This window comes from Diceros bicornis, chromosome 2 (assembly GCF_020826845.1).
Source record: "Diceros bicornis minor isolate mBicDic1 chromosome 2, mDicBic1.mat.cur, whole genome shotgun sequence".
NCBI classification, from domain to species: Eukaryota; Metazoa; Chordata; class Mammalia; order Perissodactyla; family Rhinocerotidae; genus Diceros; species Diceros bicornis.
In genome coordinates, this window is record NC_080741.1 from 58,676,060 (window position 1) to 58,699,154 (window position 23,095).

At 37.2% G+C, this 23,095-nt stretch overlaps 1 protein-coding gene across 9 annotated transcripts in view; it reads right to left on the reverse strand.

Annotated features, from left to right (window-relative positions):
* CFAP20DC (CFAP20 domain containing) overlaps positions 1 to 23,095 on the reverse strand; it is a 226,793-nt gene that overhangs the window by 120,982 nt on the left and 82,716 nt on the right. For all 9 annotated transcript variants that reach the window (XM_058562112.1, XM_058562095.1, XM_058562100.1 and 6 more), the window contains 2 exons: positions 21,712 to 21,826; positions 1,808 to 1,964 (listed from right to left, as the gene is read on the reverse strand). In XM_058562112.1, the coding sequence (XP_058418095.1) occupies positions 1,808 to 1,964; positions 21,712 to 21,826 (272 nt within the window). The remainder of the gene's footprint in view (positions 1 to 1,807; positions 1,965 to 21,711; positions 21,827 to 23,095) is intronic.

Consider the following 23,095-nt stretch of genomic DNA (forward strand, 5'->3'; position numbering starts at 1 on the left):
AACTTTTGATTTTGTTTTTTTCCTTACATTTATTTAAAAATATTAATCAGGTTATGATTCATCTCCTATGATCTGAGGTAGAATGCACATATATTTCTATAAATTTTGATGTTTCTTATCAGCTGTGTGCTATTTTTTTAAATGAAATCTTTCACTTTCTTGTATAGCCTTTAAGTGGTACATAAGACAAATGGCCACACTTCCTGGCTTGTGATCTGGGGAGCTGTTAATGCACTGCTATGTTTTATTATCAAATGAAATTTATAGGCACAGTGTTCTGTTCCACAGAATGAACCATGGAAGGATTTCTCAGACACTCATCCAGATGGAGCACAAGTTTAAAGTCTACGTACAAACTTCTAAGAAATCACCTTTGCCATCTTATGGGCAGCTCTGTTTCCTGGGCTTCTAAGAGAATTGATTTTGTTAAAAATAATCCCAGACGAAAATCAAAAGGAAGCATCCGAATTCCCTCAATACTTTCAGTTGTTTAAGACTATCTTAGCAGCAGAGTTTGTGCTGACTTATGAATTCTAGATGGCTTAGTTACTTGCAGAATATATTTATTACTCATATAATGAATAATTAATGTATATACTTCCAGTCTTTCTAGAAATAATATGAGGAATAACTCAACCATCTTTCTATTTTAACATGATCATTAGAAAATTAGTATATAAATATAACCTCTCCCAAATGACTTCACAAAATGTACACAGAGTAATAAGATAGTATCGTGGGCAACTGTAGAGCTTTTTGGATGTTCAACATCTTTTGAATACCCTTCCTAATCTGGTGACTTTCCTACACAATGAGTCCTATCTCCCTAGTTAGGAATCAGACACTTGCTTTGCCAGCCTCTCTTGCAGCACGTGACCTAGGCTCTACAAATCAGACACAGGCATGTCAGCCTTTGTTCAGTAGAGAGAAACACGAAGAAGAAGAAATCCACTTCTGGCGAGGGTGGCAGGGAAGAAGACATTCAATTTTCAAGGGCCACAGTAATAGAAATTCTGGAACCCAGAGCCCAGCATTACAGTGTGACTTATGGAGTCTTTGCTCAGTGGCAGTGGCTATTGGGGTCTTCCTTGGAGCAGTCTTGTGGTGGGGGCTGGGTTTGTTCTTGGCTGTAGCCTCCAGGCCTGATTTTCTGGATATCCTTCAGATTCCATGAGCTGGCTAATTTCCTGAAATAAGTCCTTTTTCTGTTTCAACTACCTAGAGAGGATTCTGTTGCTTACAACTAAGAACACTGACTAATTCAGATGGTAGTGCTACCATAAACAAACGAGAAAAATAACCACAAAAATAAAAAATATCTTTGTGACATTCAGCTACAATAAAAATAAACACATGATCCAGATTAAAGAATGACATAAGCTATAATATGGATGAACCATGAGGACTTATGCTAAGTGGAATAAGCCAATAATAGAGAGACAAATACTGTATGATTCTACTTATATCTAAAATAGTCAAATTCATGGAATCAGAGTGGAACAGTGGTTTCCAGGGGCTGAGGGGAGGGGAAAGTGGGGGAGTTATTAATCAATAGGCATAAAGGTTTCAGTCAAGATGAATAAGCTCTAGACATCTGCTGTGCAACACTGTACCCATAGTCAATAATAATAATTGTATATTTAAAAATGTGTTAAGAGGAAAGATCTCATATTGTGTTCTTTTCACAATAAAATAAAATAAAATAAATTTAAAAAATCAGTACCATGTACTCATACTATCCAAAGACATGTCTAATTTTAAAAACATATTGGAGAATTTAAAAATCTTGATAGCAACTTCAACATACCATCTTTATCAGCAGTGTCTTGAGGCTTGTATTTTAAAGTGAAGATCTTCCGTAGCTTACAGTTAGCTGAGACAATAATTCCATCCAATGACTGGAAAACCGCTCCCTTGAATATTTCACTGGTAAATGCCACCAAGTCAATGCATAGATTGCACCACTAAAATAAAGAAAAGGAACGAAGAGTAAGTACTTTCTATAACCACATAAATGAACAAGCCATCTATATGGGAGAAGTGCAGAGAGTTGAGGCAATTATCTGGATCAACCAGCCCCAAGCCAGTTTTCCTCTTTAGGCAAATCTATATCTGTTTTGGCTTCAATTTTCTTAAAATTTGTCTTCAATCTTCCAAAGAAATCTAAACTACACATTGGTCATCTGACTACAGAGTTCCCATCATGAGCCAAGGCTTTGACAACTTTGGGAAATAACTCTAGATCTGTAGGCAGTATGCTGGTGGGAAGCTAAGTGCAGGTGCGTTAGACCACTTCAATCTTGAAAATCAGGGATAAGTAGCCAATTGTTCCTTCAATGGGACTAATTTGATCACAGTTAGCCACTTATATTTGTTTAAAAAAAAAGTATGGACGAAATTAGAAGCTGGGTTTAAATTGTGGTCAGTGCTGTCTACTTATAACCAATTAACCTATTGTACAAAAATAGATTCTTCTAAAGAATTTGTAATTATGCCTCGTATTTGCCAGTTTTTAAAGTGTTCTTGCAGGGACTAATTTCTGCCCATTAAACAATTAGACCCCTCAATACTTCATCAAATGAATTCTCAAAATGGTCTGACTGAGTTAAAGAGAAGGAGAAAATAATCATTTAGTAAGAAATTAAGACATATTTAAGACTGCAGGATGAAAGCAGGAAAAAAATTTTCGAAATTAAAAGAAAACTAGTATTTAAAATTGTCTACGCTTCTTTTAAAATATAGGCTTTTCCATTATTTGTTTAGAAGCACAGTTTATATAAGGTCCATTTTATTAATCTATCAAAATTGAAAGCTATATTCATTGGTAGAGGAAACAATAATGTCACTTTTTAAAGGCAGTTCTTTTTAGGAATGTTGATTTAATATGGAGGAGAATCTGAGGTTACTTCCATAGTAGAAAAGTCTTGCAATAAATTATTGATTAAATACGTGAAGATTATTTTCTTTGTAGATGTCTCAACAGTCAAATTATATTTCCAGGCCATGGGGATGCTCTGGTTTTTCGGGGGAAGAGGAGTCTGGCATAATAAGAGGTAGGAGGTAGGACTGAGTGTGATGTGATAATGAGATTGGCTCGACCAGCGAGATGGTGGGCTCTGGGGAGGTATGGGAATTAAGTGGGATGGGCCAGGGAGGCCAGGTTCTGGAGGAACTGGAAGATCAGGAAGAGAACTTTGGACTCCAGAGGGTAAGGTGTCACCGTGGTTCTTGAAGGGGAATGTGACAAAAGTCAAGTATTGAGAAGTTTAGACTAGCCCTGATGCAGGAATGTTTGGGGTGGTAGAGGGGGTCAGTGGGGGAAAGTGGGGTAGAGTAGAGACAGACTGAGGCATAGAAAGACTAAGCTAGTCTCTGTCAGTCATTTAGGCATGAAGTGAGGAGGGTCTGGTTAGAAGGCTAGAGTAGGAAGCGGAATGTAAGCGACAAACCCAGTAGGCATGCCACAGGGTGAAACGTCATGGCCTGCTAAAATCCAGGTTCTAGGGGATGGAAGTGTGGGGGTTTTCAGCTATCCAATAATAATTATTAACATTTATTATATTAGCAATTGTTATAGTTGTTATAAATGCGGTTCCTATTCCTAAAGGACTTAACATTATGCCCCAATTCCAGTCATTCAGCTGGTTCGTCCCATTAGTAATCGCATTCATCCATTCTTCCCCGTTGGGGCTAAGCACTTATCAGGTGTTAGAGACTGGGCTTGGCTGCTGGGATATAGCATTGAATGAGACAGTCCTTCCAGTTTGGGAAGGGAGGCAGATGTGTGGCATCTATTACATACAGTTAGCACAGAGGCTCAAGGTGGGAGGGTGGGGAGTTCAGGAAAGGCTTCTTTTAAAAAATATTTAAAAAATTTTATCATGATATTAGATGCCAATATAAGCCAAATAGCGTCAAAAGTTTAACATAAAATGTAGTCTTTTGATACCTCTCCACTCATCTAATCATACCATCTTAACTATCTCTCTGTATTTTTAAATAATACCTCTTGACTCATCAACTTCAGACTTCATCTACTGACTTCCTATCATGGTAGATAAGACTTATAGCTCTCTTACACACCCTACTTCCCCTGCTTCATCCTCCCTAGACAATTCTCTCTCATTCGTTCTCTTTCTCTTTTTCCCTTGAAATCCATACTTTGTGTTTTCCTTATTGTGACTATCTAAATACTGGACACAACTGAGCCAAGTGACGCTTTACGATTACCTTTCCTTTCCTTAGAGTTAATGACTGCTTTTTAAATTATCTGCTTCATTTTCTTTGAATCTAAGTCTTCCTACATCTAGGAAAGGCTTGGACGTGACATCTGAGTTTGGTTTTGAACAAGGAATAAGCGCTTCCAGGCCCAGGAAGGCCATGGGAACATGCTGGGCATTTCTGGTCAGGGGCCCCCCCCCCGCTTTATTCCCTCCTTAGATGAATTCTCCAGCTAGCTGCACCTGAACACCCCATCAGACCCCGTCAGCTCTGTATGGGAATTGGTGTCCACCTTCAAATACTCCCAGGAAACCAGGCCCTTACCTACTACACATTTTTCTTTTTTTCCAGTTGTATTGAGAAATAATTAACATACATCACTGTGTAAGTTTAAGGCATACAGCATGATAGTTTGATTCACATATATTGTTAAATGATTACCACATAGGTTTAGTTAACATCCATCATCTCATATAGACACAATAAAAAGAAAAGAAAAAAAAAATTTCTCCCTGTGATGAGAACTCTGAGGATCTACTACTCTCTTAACACCTTTCCTGTATATCATACATCAGCGTTAACTACAGTCACCATGTTGTACATTACAGTCCTAGTACTTATTTTATAACTGAAGTTTGTACCTTTTGACCACCTTCCTCCAATTCCTGGCCCCACTGCCCCCACCTCTGGTAACCACAAATGTTCTCTCTTTTTCTATGAGTTTTTGTTTTGTTTTGATTAGATTCCACATATAAGTGAGGGCATACAGTATTTGTCCTTCTCCATCTGACTTATTTCACTTAGCATAATGCCTTCAAGGTCCATCCGTGTTGTCACAAATGGCAGGATTTCTTTGTTTTTCAGGGCTGAATAATGTTCCACAGTATATATAAATATTTATATACCACTACTTCTTTATCCATTCATCCACTGATAGACACTTAGGTTGTTTCCACATCTTGGGTATTGTAAACAATGCTGCAATGAACACAGGGATACAGATATCTTTTCAAGTTAGTGTTTTCATTTCCTTTGGATATATTCCTAGAAGTAGAACTGCTAGATCATATGGTAGTTCTATTTTTAATTTTTTGAGGAACCTCCATACTGTTTTCCATAGTGGCTGTACAAATTTACAATCCCACCAACAGTGCACAAGGGTTCCCTTTTCTCCACATCCATGTCAGCATTTATTATCTCTTGTCCTTTTGATGATAGCCATTCTAATAGGCATGGGTTAATATCTCATAGTGGTTTTTAATTTGTATTTCCCTAATGACTAGTGATGTTGAGCATCTTTTCATGTACCTGTTGGCAATCTGTATATCTTCTTTGGAAAAATGTCTATTTAGGTCCTTTGCCCATTTTTTTACTGGATTATTTGTTTTTTTGTGCTATTGAGTTATATGAGTTCTTTATATATGTGGGATATCAACCCCTTATCAGATATATGGTTTGCAAATATATTTTCCCATGCTGTAGGTTGTCTTTTCACTTTTTTGATCATTTCTTTTGCTGTGCAGAAGCTTTTTAGTTTGATGTAGTCCCACTTGTTTATTTTTTATTTTGTTGCTTGTGCTTTAGGTGTGATTTACACACTTTTCCTATCCATCACAGTCAAGCTGCTTTTACTCCCTCTGCTTGAACTCATGGCTTCATGGAAAGTACTCAACAAATAATGGTATGCATGTGTATGAATATATGAAGACATGCATGTATATACACGCCTACACACATACTTTAAATCTTTCCTTTTATAATCATTCAACAAACCCCATAAATGTGTGGGAACTGATAACTTATTTAGTGAATCCATCTCTTAGAAGTACAGAGGGGAGTAGTCCCTAAAAAAGATGGAAATAACTTTCACAAATCTCCTTTGGCTAGAGGAAATAGAAATTATTTTTTGGTTTAGCTGATATTGATAAAGGTTTCAATTTTCATATATGAAATATACTTCGAATAACTTATTACTCATATAAATTCTGTGATATATTTTCTGAAGTTTTGGAAAAGAGTATGAACTCGCTACTATCAACTGGTGGATTATCTGAATTATAGTTGATCTTTACAAAATTTATTTTCATTATTCTTGATGATATCATCCACTCTTAAAATCCCTTTTTTGACATTTTTCTTGATCTGTAATCACTTTATTCCTACTTGCAACTCTAGTCCAGCAGGGAAGAGCTCTTGATCTAAAATATTAATAATTATGGGTCCTTAAGAAGTATGCACCAGAAAGAGAGCAATCTGTGAGAGAAAAGAGTACGGCTTAGTTTGTTGCTTGGTTAATAAGACAGTTTATGCTATTTAGTTCCAGCATAGAATTTTGCATGAAGTAGTCAACTGGCAAAGGGTGAAAGAATGATTCAAAGCCTGAATTTCCAGATTTTACTGACTCATGTTTTGGCAATACGGCTTTATTATAATGGTGAAATAACGGTATATTCTGTAAATACACACACACACACACACACACACACACACACACAGACACACACACTCAAATGCATGCAATAACAAGTTCTTGGTTGTCCTAGCTCTTTTTTTGATTTCTCATGCCCCTATTCTCTGCCATTACTGCAGGAAAGATCTGAAGGTAATTTGATTCATTTTGTCAGTGTAGAAAAAGCCGGGGTCACTAACAGTGCACAGCTCTAGCCAGCAGTGCCTTCCTAAAAGGAAATGACAAACAAGAAACCACAATTCATAACCTAGCAATCTGAAAGTACATCTCTTCGCAGAATTTTAGAACCTCATTCTGTTTTTGTGCTCCTAAAATAACAAAGAATGGGGTTTTAAGACGTTTACTCTTGTGCCTTTTAAAATAATTTTTCACATTAGTTTTAATTTCTCAATAGAAAATCTGCTTACAATGACTTTATTAATCTCTATCACCAACATATTATGTTTACTAAGTGGTGTGAGCAGAGATTGAAATAGTAATTTTATATTCACATGATCTGGAGAAGTAATTACCTATTACTACTGTATTAAAAACAATTTCCCCAGGAAAAGCAAATCATGACAAGTCCTTACATGGAGAGAGGGGAGTTGAGGAGGGGAGGGGAGGGCTACCAAACTGCAGCTCTTGGCTGAATCAAGGAAAGGCAAGTTCCTTGTAGAAGTATCGTCATTATACCTGTTCAGCAATTGATCCCCGCCTCCCAATTCCTACCAGCATCCAACGAGCTCTCTCCTCCTGAAACAGCAGCCCCATCTTTCTCATGCTAATCCTCAAGTCATCCTTTCACTGTGCTTTTGAAATTCTTACTACTGAAAACTACTCATATCCTCTATATTTTTCTAAGGGTCCTGCACACCCTACCTTAACTGAAACCTGGCTTTTCTCTGAGGTACTACTTCCCCTTCAAGTCTGGAGTTGAAGTTCACTTACAGAGTTCACTTGTGCTTCTACGGCCTCCTATTTTGAGGCCACGGGGCTGGGTGGCATCAGGAGAGGGTTTGTGCTGCCGACTCTAAACTCTATCTTCTTTGAAGCCTGAGGCATTGCATAGATAGGCTGTTCCACCCTTAGCTTCATCCATCTTAAAATCACTCCTCAGTCACTCCCTCTACTCCCTTAGACACAGCTGCACCAGCTGTATTCACATTCCTGACAAACACTGGGATCAGGTTCACCTACCTTCTGACATACTGTTCAACACCTAACAGTCCCTTAACCTCCTTTCCTTCAAAAGCCTTGCTCTCCGCTTCCCTCCGTAATCCACTCACATGGCCACATCCTGACATTTAACTTCATCACCCTGAAATACTGCACTTTTAAAATCTGGAATTGGAAGTTGTTTTTTATTATTTAATCACAACATTCTTTTCCTTAAACTGTCTGGCAACTCCCTCCAGCTAAACCCTATTGGCAACTCCTTATAAATATGTTCCTCCCACGGATGCCAGAGTTTGGGCTCTGGAGCCAAACTGTCTGGGTTTGGATTCCAGCTCCACCATTCACTAGTTATATAATCTTTGCAGTTACTTAACCTGCCTGTGCCTCTCTTCCCTTATTTGTAAAATGGTGATAATAATAACACATCTCTCATAGAGTCATTAGGATTAAATGTTTACGTACGTGTAAGCACTTATACTACTGCCTAGCATATGGTAAGTACTCAGCATATACTAACCATATAATCTTTTTGACTTTCATATCACGAAATCCACACACTTTAAGGGTACAGTTCAATGAGTTTTGATGATCTCATACACCTGAATACTACAGCCCATCAAGATATAGGACATTTCAATCACCCCAGACAGATCTTTTGTGCAGCTTCCCAGTCAGTCTCAGCACTCATCCCTCACAACAGCTTTCACCTTAGATTGTCTGCTCTAGTACTTTATATAAATGGAATCACAGTAAATGGCTTCTTTCACTCGGCATAATATTTGCGGTTCATCAATGTTGCTGCACGTATTGGTAATTCACTATTGTCTTGCTGAGTAGTACCCCACTCTGTGAATAAACCACAACTTGACTGTTCATTCTTCTGTTGTTGGACATTTGGGTTAGTTCCAGATTTTGACTATTATGAATAAAGCTGTTGTGAAATTCAGATTTGTGTACACACACTTTCATTTCCTTGGATATACACCAAGAAGTGGAACTGTTGGATCAAAGGGTAAATGTTTAACTTTATGAGAAACTTCCAAACATATTTCCAAAGTGGTTATACCATTTTCCATTTCCACTAGAAATACATGACAATTGCTTTACATCTCAACAAGATTTAGTACGTCCTGTCTCTTATTTTCGCCATTCTAGTGAGTGAAGTAGTGGTAACTGTGTTTTTAATTTGAATTTCCCTGACTGATAGCATAGAGCTCTTCTCCACATACTTTTTTTTTTTTTTTTTTTTTTTTTGTGAGGAGATCAGCCCTGAGCTAACATCCGCCAATCCTCCTCTTTTTTTTTTTTTTTGCTGAGGAAGACGGCCCTGGGCTAACATCGGTGCCCATCTTCCTCCACTTTATATGGGACGCCGCCACAGCATGGCTTACCAAGCAGTGCGTCGGTGCGCGCCCGGGATCTGAACCAGCGAACCCCGGGCCGCCGCAGCGGAGCGTGCGCACTTAACCGCTTGCGCCACCGGGCCGGCCCCCCTCCACATACTTTTTTGACCAACTGTATAATCTTTGTGAAGTGCTTGTTCAATTATTTTTGCCTTTTTTAAAAAAGTTATCTTTTTATTATGGAGTTGTAGGATCTATTCTAGATACAAGTCTTTTGTCAGATATATGTATTAGGAATATTTTCTCCCAGTCTGTTCATTTTCTTAATAATGTCTTTTTGATGGGCAGTTTTAAATGTTGTTGAAGCCCATTTTGTCAATTAATTTTAATGCTTTCCAGGTCCTTAGAAATCTCTTAAAGTAGCTTTATATTTTTTATATTCTAAATGAAAAGTATTTACATTTAGATCTATGATTCATCTCAAATTAGTTTTTGTGAACGGTATGAAGCATGGGTTGAAGTTCACTGTTTTTCTTCCATATGGATATGATGGTGCTCAGGGCAAGCTACCCCAGGAGGCACCATTCTGGTATGCAGATTATTTCGAGCTGAAGACAATAAGGACTCAGAGAACTCAGGAAGAATATTTGAGTTTCCCCTCCCAAACTGCCTAAAGAATTTAAAACAAAAGATCTGTTTCAGGAAGGAGTTATTATCATGATGGCTGTAAAGATAATGTAGGATAGAGGTTACAATAGGAAAGGCACCAAGCCTCTTTTATCAAAAACTCTGTCTCTCCCTGACCACATTATCTATAGATGACCCTGAAAAGAATTGTCTTCCTGGCCTCTGAAGTCCCAGACCACTACCCACGCCCAACACGTTCCTCGCCTTTAGCTGCAATACTTAAGCAAGCAGCTTAGACAGAGGGACGAGTTGCTCATTTCTGAGTTTCTCCCATGTATACATGTTATTAAACTTGGTATTATTTTCTCCTGCTAACCTGTCTTGTTGATTATTTGGCCAGCCATAAGAACCTTAAGGAAAAGGGCAGAGGGAGATTCTCCCTCTCCCCTGACAGATACTCAGAAGTTTCAGTTCTTGAAAAAAGATGCTCCTATCCCTATTGAATTGTTCAGGTGCCTTGGCTGAAAATCAACTGACTATACACATGTGGGTCTACTTCTGAACTTTCTATTGAGAGTTCTGAACTTTCTATTTCTGAACTTTCTATTTCTACCCAAATTTTCTATTGGTATCTATACCAATAACACACTGTCTTGATTACTGTAGCTTTATACCAAGTCTTGAAATCACAAGGTATAAATTTTACTTTTTGAAAATTGTCTTGACTATTTTAGGTCCTTTGAATTTCCACATAAATTTTAGAAGTAGCTTATTCATTTCTGCAAAAAAAAAAAAGAAAAGCCGGGCTGGCCTGGTGGCGTAAGCGGTTAAGTGCGCATGCTCTGCTGCGGTGGCCCGGGGTTTGCAGGTTTGGATCCTGGGCGTGCACCGACGCACCGCCTGTCAGCCATGCTATGCCGGTGTCCCATATAAAGTGGAGGAAGATGGGCATGGATGTTAGCCCAGGGCCAGTCTTCCTCAGGAAAAAGAGGAGGATTGGCAGATGTTAGCTCAGGGCCAATCTTCCTCACACACACACAAAAAGCCTGCTAGGATTCTGACTGGGATTAGACTGAATCTACAGATTTACTGAGAGAGTATTGGCATCTTAACAAATATAGTCTTCTGGTCCATAAACGTGTCTCCATTTATTTAGATCTTCTTCAATTTCTCTCAGCAATGTTTTATAGTTTTCAGTATAAAGGTCTAGCATATATTTTGTTCAATTTATTCCTGAGTACTTCATATTGATGTTATTGTAAATATTTTTAAAATTTAAAATTTTCAACTGTTTATTGCTATAAATACAAAATTTATATAGAAATATATAGAAATACAATTGATTTTGGTATACTGATACTGTATTTTGTGATGCTGTTAAACTCACTTATTCTAGTAGGTTTTGTTTCGTTTTTGCAGATTGCTTAGAATTTTCTCCATAGATGATTATGTTGTCTGCAAAGAGAGAAAGTTTTACTTCTTCCTTTCCAATCTGTATGTTTTTTATTTCTCTCTATTGTCTTATTGCACTTGCTGAGACCTCCAATACAATACTGAATAGAGTGGACAGAATGGATATTCTTGCCTTGTTCCCCATTTTCGGGGGTAGGTAGGCAGTATTTCACCATTAAGTATGACTTAGTTTTAGGTTTTCTATAGAGGCCCTTTATCAGGTTGAAGAAACTTCCTTCTATTCCTAGTCTGATGTGGGTTTTTATTATGAATGGCTAGTGAATTTTCATCACATGAGTTTTCTACATCTATTGAGATGATCTCATGATTTTTTCTCCTTTATTCTGCTATTGTGATAAATTACATTGACTAATTTTCAAATGTAAGACTAACTGAATTCCTGGAATAAACACCACTTGATCATGATGTTAAGGATCCATGTGTCCATATTCATGAGTGATACTGATTTTCAGTTCTCTTTTGGGAATTATACCGTCTTTGCTGGTTTTGGTATCAGAATTATGCTGGCCTTACTTTATCAAATGAATTGAGAAATGTTCCTTCTCCTTTATTATCTGAAAGAGAGCGTTTAAAACGGGTAATATTTTTTCTTAAATATTTGGTTAGAATTACCCAGAAAGCCATCTGAATCTGGATTTTCCTTGTGGGAATGCTTTTAACTACAAATTCACATTCTAAAAATACATATAAGGCTATTCAGATTTTCTGTTTCTTTTAGTATCAGTTTTAGTACTCTGTGTCTTTAAAAGAATTTTCCCAGTTCATCTAAGTTATCAAACTTACGGGCATGAAATTGTTCATAATATTCCCTTATTTTCCTTTTTCCTTACTTTCATTCTTGATATTGGTAATGTGTGTGGTCTGTGTTTTTCTCTAGTGGTTTCCACTTACCAAGTCTTTTCAAAGACCTAACTTTTGGTTTCATTGATTTTCCCCATTGTCCATTTTTTATCTAATTTATTTATTCTCTTGATTATTTCTTTCTGCATACTTCAGATGATTCATATGCATCCCACAAGTGTTGGTATGCTTTATTTTCATTACCATTTAAAATTAGTTAAAATATCAGTTAAAAATACCTTCTAATATCCCCTATAATTTTTCTTTGACTTATAGGTTATTTAAAAGTATGTTGCTTTATTTCCAAGTACTTGGGGATTGTTCGATTATCTTTTTGGTATTAATTTCAATTTAATTCCCTTGTAGTCACAGAACATACTTCGTATGATTTCAATCTTTTTAAATTTGTTGAGATTAATACAGCCTAACATATCATTCATACTGGTGAACATTCAACGTGTACTTGAACATAATGTGTATTCTGCAGTTGTTAGATGAAATGTTCTAGAAATGTCAAATAGGTCAGGTTGATTGATAGTGTTTTTCAACTTTATTGATTTTCTGCCAATTTCTGAGAGGGGAGTGTTGAAATTTACATCCATAATTGTGCATTTTTCTTTCTTCAGTTCTTTTAGTTTTTGTTTCATGCATTTTCAAGCACTGTTACTAGGTGTGTACACATTTAGAACTGTTATATCTTTTACATGATTTCACTCCCTTATCATTATGAGATATTCCTACTTAAATAATATTCCTTGTCCTGCAGTCTACTTTGTCTGATATTAATATAGCCACTCTAGCTTTTTTATGGTGTTTGCACGGTATATCTTTTTCCATTTTTCAATTTTTAACCTATCTGTGTCTTTAGACTTAATGTGCACTTCTTATAAACAGTATACAATTGTGTCTTGCTTTTTATTCAATCTAACAATCTCTGTCTTTTAGTTGGAGTGGTTAGTCCATTTCCACTTAATGTAATTATTTTTGATGTGTTTGAGTTTAAGGCTACCATCTTGCTATTTGTTTTCAATTTGTCCCTTCTGTTCTTTGTTTAGTTCTCCTTTCTTTTGGATTGAATATATTTTTAGTGTCCCATTAATTTCCTCAATTGGCTGATTAGTTATACTTCTTTGTTTTATTTTTTTCAATGGTTGCACTAGAGTTTGCAATATGAATCTTTAACTTATCATAATTTAACTTTGCGTAATATTAGAACATCTCAGGGGTGAGAACCTCATAAAAGCATACTACCATCTCTACCATTCTTTATGTTATTATTGTCATGTATTTTACTTCTACATTGTTATTATTTTTGCTTTCAACAATCAAATGCTTTTAAAAAATTATGATATGAATAAAGAATCTTTTAGATTAATCTACATATTTACCATTACTGGCACTCTTCATTCTCTCACGTAGACCCAAATTTCTATCTGGTACATATTTTTTCAGGCTGAAGAACCTCCTTTAATATTTTTGTAGTGAAGGTTTGCTAGCAATGAAATTCTCTCAGCTTTTCAGTATGAAAATGTTTTATTTTGCTCCAGTTTTTGAAGAATATTTTCACTAGATAAAGAATTCTAGGTTGATAAGTTCAAAAAAAATTTTCCCCCAGCACTATTCCACTGTCTTCTTGCTTTCGTTACTTCTGATGGGAAGCTGGTGATATATTTTATATAACGCAGTTTTTTCTTCTGGCTACTTTTTAAGATTTTCTCTTTATCATTGATTTTCAGCAATTTAGTTATGATATACCATGGTGTGATTTCTGTGTATTTTTTTAATATTGCTTCACTCTGGCCAGAACTCGAATATCTCCCAGCCCTGTGTTCACAGCTGCTTAGCAGGTATTCTATCCCCAGGGGCTGGTCTTTGCTTGCTTCATGGGGTCCCACTGTATGCACACACAAAGATTCAAAGATGCAGAGTTTTGGAGTTCTTTCTCTCTGACACTCTAACCTAAGATTCCAGCTACCTCAGTAGTCCTTAACTCCAATCTCTGTCTCTGTTCAGCAAGGTGCTGTGCTCTGTCTGGGTTCCCATCTCTGTACTGCAGTCCAGAATGGGCCTTCAGAAAGCTTGGGAATGCGGGACTTATCTCATTTGTTTCTCTCTTTTTAAAGTATGTTGCCTGTTGTTTAAATAGTCAAGAAGTATTATTTCAAATAGTTTTTCCAGTTTTATATTTGTTTACAGCAGGCAGGATAAGTGGGTACCAGATACTCTGTTATGGTTAGAAACAGCAATCTAAGCAGTCATATAAATTTAAGCTCCTACCAGACATTTCCCCTGTTGGTAGCATATCTACTTGGCTAATGTCCAGCCCTAGGTTAATTCAGTGCCATTTTCTCCAGTTTTTCATTGGTTTTATACCTGAAGTATTTTTTACATTGTCCTCCTCTTCTACTTCCTTGCTACTACGCTAATTCAGTCTTATACGTGTCACCTGGACTTCTGCATAGCCTCTTAATTGGTATCTCTGCCTCTCGCTCTCTCCATCTGACATTGTACTTATTTTCTAGAATACAGATCATATAATGAAACTTCTCCATGTTAAAATTAAAAAAAGTCTCCCATGGACTAAAAACTCAAACTTCCTAACACGGCTTTCAAGGCCCTTCATGGTATCATCTAGCCTTCCTTCTTTCCAGCATTGTAATTCTGTACATTCCCATTATAAATCCCAGTTAAGGGATCAAATGTGACATAAACTTTCATGCTTTTGTTTTGAGTATTCAGTTTAGCACAAATATGTCCACTATGACAATCCCCAACTTGGCTGGACAAGTCTGATATTTTCCTTTGGCAGCATTTAGTTCCCAAGACTAGTTTGGTGTATACTACAGCCCATTATCATTAACTGTTTATATGTTTGCCTCCTCTGCCTATTATAATCTCCTTGATGAGAAAGACCGTGTGTCATTAACCTTTGGATTCATATCATTTGGCACAGATGTTGGCCTACAGCAGGGGCTCAATAAATATTTGCTAATTGAAATAAACTCTAAGTTTGGAAGTTTATTATGACACCATACTCGCAAGATAATAAACACTGATTCATGTCAAGAGAAAATAGTAAAATAATAACAATATCAACTAACATTAACTGAGCACTTACTATGAGCTTGGCACTTTTCTAAGTAATAATTATTTAATCCTAACAACTTCACTGTGATGCAGGTTCTATAACTGTCACTACCTAACAGATGGGGAAACTGAGGCAGAGAGAGATTAACTGATTTGTCCAAGGGCCCACAGACAGGAAGTGACAACCAGAATTCGAACCCCTCCAATCTAGCTCTAGAGGCCACACTTCAACTCTTAACAATATCCTGCCTGTTCCTGTGATTTGGAAATAGGGTGAACCTCAAGTTAATCATCCATTTTCCAGAACAAACTTATTTTTATGTAGTTGTTCCACCTTCCCATAACCATTCAGGGCCGACAGAGAAAGGCATGGAACTGCTCTTCTTTCCCCAAATCTCTTCAACACACATATTAGACTGACAGATGAGTAGAGAGAGAAAAACAGATATTTTTAAATGACATGCATAGGTGTGAGATGAAAACATTTACAAACCCTCAAATAAGCACCATAAACATTGTGGATTCTAGGTCAGAATGATTTCATTGAGAGATATTCTCTAATTGTATCTTAAATGTCTATCTAAATGATCTTGTATCTAAAAAAATCTGCCTCCTTCATTCCCTGTTCATTCAGTGACACTCAAGAAATTAAATACTGTTAAAAACCAAAAACTTCCAAATCCTTGGCTCTATGGGAAAAATGATCTTTGAGGGGAAATTTTAAAAACATTATGCCACATTTTCAGTTTGTAATAAAAGCTATAACATATTCCACCAGAGTTGTGGTGCAACAAAGTACAACTCCTAAAGAGTAATTTTATCTATTTAAATGACAAACACTGGGTATTTGAGTGGTAAAGGTTACTAAAAGATTTTGGCATTGTAATTTATCATATTACTTTGTTATATCTCCAATGAATGCTTCATTCTCGATGTATCTCATACCTGAACTTCCTATTCAAATGGAATTAAATTTACTGTACATTAATACATTCTTTGGTGGCAAGACATTGATGTTCATCTGATATTATCACCAACTAACTGAAATTAAATTAAAGAAGAAGTAAGATTGATTTCAGTGAGTTTTGACTAAGTGGCTACCTCCATTGTTTAATCTGATGGTTATTAATTTTTAAAACTGTTCCTGTCATTGAAAACCTAAAAGTATAAATCGTTGTAATTTAAATATTAAAGTGAATCCTCACAATTGAGAATAACTTGTACAACAAAATTTTTTATTTGAAAGGTTGGACATTTAATGGTAACTGGAACAGTAAGTGGCCTCTAAATAAAGTATTCATATTGGTGTGGCTATAAAAGTATTAACTTTATTTCCTGCCTCTGGCTAGGTAAAGGCTTTAGCTCAAGAACCAAGGCAAACTGGACCATCTGGCAATTACACTCGCAATCAGGGGTTGCAAACTATACGCCTAGAGGGCACACGCGGGTAACTCAAATGAGGGAAGCAGGAGGGGTCTGCAGGCACCCGCCTTCCTTACGAGTGGAGAGGATTCAACTCCACGGGAGAGCTCAAAGCGCCATAAAAGTGTGCAGTTGCCCCCAGCTCCAGCTAACTGCTCGCTGTGCAAGAAAACAGACTCAGTGTTAACTTGATTCTTTAAAAAAAGAGGTCAGAAATCAGGAATTTTATGTGAAATCTCCTGATTTTTAAATGTTAGCTGAAGTACTTGTACAATATTGTGTTTTGAGGTTTACCACCAAAATATCCATAGTTTCTGAAGGAAGTGAAGAATGCTTTGGCAAAAAGCAGGGAATTGGGGCCAACATCACGCCAACACCTGGGAGGACCCAAGGAATGGCATTTTGAATGGGTGGAGTACTCTCTGTCACCTTGCTGCTCTCTGTAGAAAGTTCCCCTAAAATATGACCTTGAATTAAAATAAGGGCTCACTGGGAACAGACTATATTAGCAGTGGAAGGAAAAGAACTGCTGCTGCTGTAGCATCTCGTGGATTGGGAGGAAAATGGAGGGAAATGAGAGCAAGTTTTAGAACTGAATTTCTTAACATTTGTTGAATATTCCCGGACATTTCTGGAATCGCCAAGCACATTTAGAAAGCTTATAGAATTTGTCCATCATAAACTCATTATTTTATCTCCCATGTCAGGAGGCATATTAAGACTTGCCAATCTGTTCAACAAACATTTATTGAGCACTTTCTATGTGCCATGTACTGATAGGGACTAGGGATAAGAGCCAAATAAGACATGCTTATAGTCTAAAGGGGGACACAGATGAGTAAACAGATGATTAAAGTGCAGGGTGAAGAAGTGTTATGAGGATTATGAATTTGTGAATGGCAATGATGAGCTGTACCCAAAAGGTCTAATCCACAGAGGGGAAATCACAGAGGGCTTCCTGGAAGAAGCAGCAACTAAAGAACAAACAGAAGTTATAATCCTTATTTAGGGCTTAGTCCATGCCAGGGATTGTTCTTAAAAGCCCTGTTTATTAACCGATGTAAATTCCCACAACAACCTTAATAGTATGCATACCTCATATTATCTGCATTTTATAGACGAGGAAAATGAGCAGGGAACATGCCCAGTCACATAACTAGTAAGTGTCAGAACTCAGATGCCATGCTCTTCACTCCTACATATTCTTTACATGTTTATATTGAAAAAAATACAGAATAATTAGAACATACTACAAGCAGTTATGATCTGATGATTTCACTGGGACGGGGAATACTATAGAAACAAATACCTTGTCTTTTCTTATTGCTTAGGGCTGTTGCGAATGTAAGTGAGCAATTCTTTCTAGATTCAACCACATTCAGAAGAAAAGTTCCAGATACGTTGTGATTGTTTCACTTTTTAAAATTTAGCACCAGCTAACGTCACCTAAAGACACCAGTTTGATTTCTTTACACTAGGATTTCTTTTTAAACAACTACATGTAACTTGTGTCTGCACCTCCTTTCTTTTATATTCTCTATCAAGTTATCTGGTTGGGGACGGAAGGATGAGGTAGATAGATGAGTTACGGAATGCTGTCCCACAGGACCTATTACGGTTATTTTTTAATTTTTATTTTTTAGTTTAAATAGTACATTTCTTACATCATTAGATATCTGGTGCTGCCAGCATATATTCATCTGAAGAACTCATTTATTAAATATGAAAGATCATTCAGTCAAGTTCACTTCCTATCTCAGCAAGGTTTCCTTGTGATAGAAAGACAATATTTTATTTTCAAATACTATATTCCCACAAACGCCACTGGATGAAGGGTACACTGTGTGTGTGTGTATCATAGCCACACACAGAACGATCAGTTTAGACTTTAACATAATATCCAGAAACTTCAGAGTTAGTTAATTGACAAGAGTGACTGAACTCACAAAAGCAAGGTAATAAATTTGATTTATTAACCACACACAGAATAGTGTATTGGTCTCACATATGATTTAACTCTTGGAAATGACCTAACACTGAACTCTAAACAATCTGAGAAGAATAAGGAAATCAATATCTAAACATAAGAGGATGAATACGATTTTATTTGTAAGGCATTAAGGCATTTCCTTAATGTCTCAAATGATTTAACTTTAATAACTGAGTATTTGAATTTAATCTTTAAGCATTTATGAATATTTAGTACAAAATGAATTTAAAAAAAAATTCTACTTAAAACAGAAACCATCAATTTATTCCACAATCCAGCTCCTATCTGTTACTGGGCTGCCGATTTCCAAGTTTCCCAGACCAAAACCTCAAACTTATCTTGGATTCCTCTACTCCTATCTATTCCAACATCAAGCCCAGAGGATCTGCCTATTGAAAGAAACAGTCAGCAGGCATACAATGTCTTCACCTTCACTCTCTTAGCCTGCTGCCCTGTCTCCTTCCTGATACACTAAAACTGCTCAATGGAGTTACTAATGGCCTCCTGATTGCTACATCCGCCAAATACTTTCATATCTTGACTATTCTCCCTTAAGGAAACTTCATTTGTTTGCACGATACGTCCCTCTGCTTCATATCACTTTCTCATTGTTGCTGTCTCTTTCATGGATTCTTCTTCCTTTGCCCATCCCTTATATCGGGTAGGCCCGTGTATTTCCTCCTCTAGCCTCTTTTGTTGTTGTTATTGTTGCCATTCTGCACTCTCTCTGCAGGCCAGTTCATCCATTCATGACTTTAACTGCCACTTACATGCTGAAGAAGCCCAAATACCCAGGCCAGACTTCTCTCTCAGACTTGAACATATATGTACCTTCAAAATTCTCAGTCTGAATGTCTCAGAGACCCTTTAATCAACACTTCCATCTTCCCTTTCTAAATCTGCTATTTGTCCTAGATTCTTTCTATATATTGATTGCATCATCAGTCATCTAAACTCAAAACCTGAGTTTCCTTGACTTTTCCTTTTTCTTCATTTCTAACATCTAATTAATATTCATTTAAGACTTTTAGTTATTTTTCAACTCGGTTCCCTCCTCTCCATCCTAACTTCTATTTTCCAACTTTAGGATCTCATCACTTTTACCTAGAACATCCACCTACCCATCCACCCACCCACCCACCCACCCATCCATCCACTTATGCATTTGTTGAGTGCCTAGAAAGCCTGGTACTGCTATACATACTGGAGATATAAGAGTGAGAAAATGAGACAAAACCCCTGCTCTCATGGAGCTTACTTTCTTGTGACAATTGCAGTGGCTTCCTAACTGGTCCTGCTGGCCTCCAGTCTCATCTTTCCCACCCATCCTCCAAAGCAATGTTCTACCTAAAATGCAAATCTCACTATGTCACCCCCTGCTGCTGCAAGCCTTTCCATGGGTTCCTATCACCTATGAGAAGAGTCCAGGCTCCCTGGCTAGAAATACAAGCCCACCAGGAGGTTGCCCCTGCTTACCTCTCTAGCCTTACCACTTCCCTACTATTGTGGCCTCTCCTCAGCAACACTGGATTACTGGACTTGCCTGCACACCTCATGTAGCCACTCTTAATGCTGCTCTTTCTGTTCTAGGAACACTCCTCTCACTTAAACTGGTTAACTCCTTCTCCTTCTTCAAGGCCCAGTTCAGGCATCCCCTTTTCAGAGGGGATGACCACTGGGACTCTGACCACTCCCCTTGTGCTCCAGAGTCCGCTGTGGTTCCTGCTCTCACTGCAGATACCGCATGATATGGAAAAGGTCTATTTACATACATCTTAGCTCATCTGACTACTACTGCTACCACCTTCGTCCTCATTAACTCTAATCTGGATCATTGCAAATGTTCTCCTCATCTCCACTTTCTACCCCCTCCAAACCATTCCAAATATCACTACCAGATTAATCTTCCCAAAGCACAGAACTGACTGTGTGTTCCTCTTCAAATCAAAAGCTTTAATGGCTTCCTTTCCTCTACTATCATGGTTCCCAAAGAGTGGCGCATGCACCATTTGTGAAGTGATTTCAGATGGTACACGGGCATGGTGTTAAATGACTCTGCATTACAGAATAAAAATTTCCCTTTATTAGTTTTCTTCTAATCCTCACTATGTCCAAGAGAAAACTTGAACATGTATCCAACCCTTGATTAACTCTTTATAACAAAGAGCAGGCCTCAGGACAGAGCCCTAAATAGGAAAACGGTACTTAGCTGGACTTTAAAATATTGTTTTGTTTTCAGTTATTGCTGTGGTTACATTTTATTTTTGGAAAGTTACACTGGTTTTCCATTTATAAGTGTGATATAAAGTTTTCTTTCAAAATAAATTTATTTAAGCCCCCCAAAAGGTGAGTTGATTTAAAGGAAAGTATTAAGTACACACTGGGACAGGTAGTACACAGACATGGTAAAGTCATGAGAGTAGCACTGAAATGACTGATGTTTGAGAAAGACGCATCAGTCATATCAGGCCCAAGCTTCTCGACCTGTAACCTATTGCTCACTTACTTATACGTTATGCTGCTTTAGGCCTTAGGGGTCACACAAATCTCCCAGCCCATATCAGGCTGTTGTATTGTAGGACTTTTGTTTCCTTAAGGCTATTTTTTTAAAATCTGGCAACAGTGATCAATCGTTTTCTGTTCTCCAAATATGTACCACTTTCCAGCCTCAATGCTTCCACGGGCGCTGTTCCTTCTGCTTAGAATGTTCGGCTTCCCATCTCTTCCTACTGAAATCCTATAGTCCTTCAAAGTCCATGCTAAGTGCATTCTCCTTCATGAAGCCTTTCCTCATCCTACAGTCAGATGGATTTCTCCCCCTTTCACAGTACCCATAGCACCTCTCTTTCCACTGTGCTGCCTATCACAGTTTTGGTGATATTCTAGATGTTCAAATAATTATACTCTCCCACCTAGTAGATTTTAAGCTCTTTCACCAAAGAGAAAGGAAGAACATGAATTTTATTCATTTTTTATACCACCATGGTACTTAACAAAGTGCCTTATACACCGAGTAAGCCCATAATTAATATTTGCTGAATTAAACTTAATATTTCAAGCAACATTCATGTGATACTTACAATTTTGCGCTTGATCATGAAGAGTGGGATTTTTGCATGAAGAGGGGTTGAGGACAGTTCTTTATGGACCGTTGATAAATACAATCTTCTTTTGATGTTCCCTAAATCAGTAATTCTGAAGAAATAGAGAGGAGGGAAGAGAGAAAGATTCCCATCAATACAATAACCCCTTCTTTGGATAATCATCAAAATGATATAATTTATCATATAGGCCCTTTCCAATAGGGAGATCAAATACAGAATTTAAAAATTGCCCTTTTCTTTCAAGAAGTAATAAAATTCCTTCCATAGATGCAAAGGGCTCACAAGTCTGAATGTATAAATTCACTTAATATGCTAATTTATTTCAGTACTCTACACAAGATTTCCACAGTCTTCTAGCCTATGAAAAAATTCAATTTATATGAACTGAGAAACTGCTAGCCTTTAATAACCATGCTTGTTCCAGCCCCTTAAGCTTGTGTTATCTTGGGACATACTGTCACCTGCTAAATAGGAAAACAATATGGGTTTCTTTCCCTAAAAATGCACCTGTCATTTTATATAGGCTCTTAGTCTGCTTAGAGACAGACACAAAACACTGACTGTCGGTTTCACTTCCTAAGCACATATCTTCGAACCAGAATTATAATACACAAGTTTATTGCTCACTATTCAGGTCAAACCGCAGTGACACCAAGGACACTGAATCTGAACATCCTTAATAGATTTAGACCACAGCCGTGATCACAAAGATTAGGTTTGCTTCAAATTGATAGAGGCTCATTTTTATGTTCTGCTTCCTTTAGGTCTCAGAGGTAAGACAGCAGGCTTACAATCTCCAAACCTGTCTCAAGCTGCTATATTATACAATTGATGCTTCCTTAAAGCCTTTCCTTTTATTGGAGAACAGTGATTTTTCCCCCCATTTTTAGCAACTTTGTCTAAATGTACTAAGTGCTAATTTTCTACAATTAGCAATCTCCCAAGGAGACAAAAATTTCATTCAAATACACTGCTACCAATATTTATAGTGTAATTAATTACTTTTTAAATCAACATAGCCTTTTCTATAGCTCTTCCTTGCCTCCTCTCGTACTTTTCTAATCTCATTATTTCCTCCCTCTAACATACTCTACATATTTTTCTGTAGAAAAACTATCATTGAACAGTGTTCAGAATAAGTGCAGTAAAAATTAGGTGAGATGATTTCAGAGTATGGCCTAGACCTAAAAATTCTACCTTACCTGCACTAAACGATACCATAACTCCATTTAAAAAGTAATAAAGCCTTTCAATCCATAGTCAGAGGTAAGGTTTAAAACGCAAAAGTGTTAATACTACTGTAGTTTTACACTTAGATGTATAAGTAAAAGTAGTATAATATTTGCCCCAAGGTAGTGTC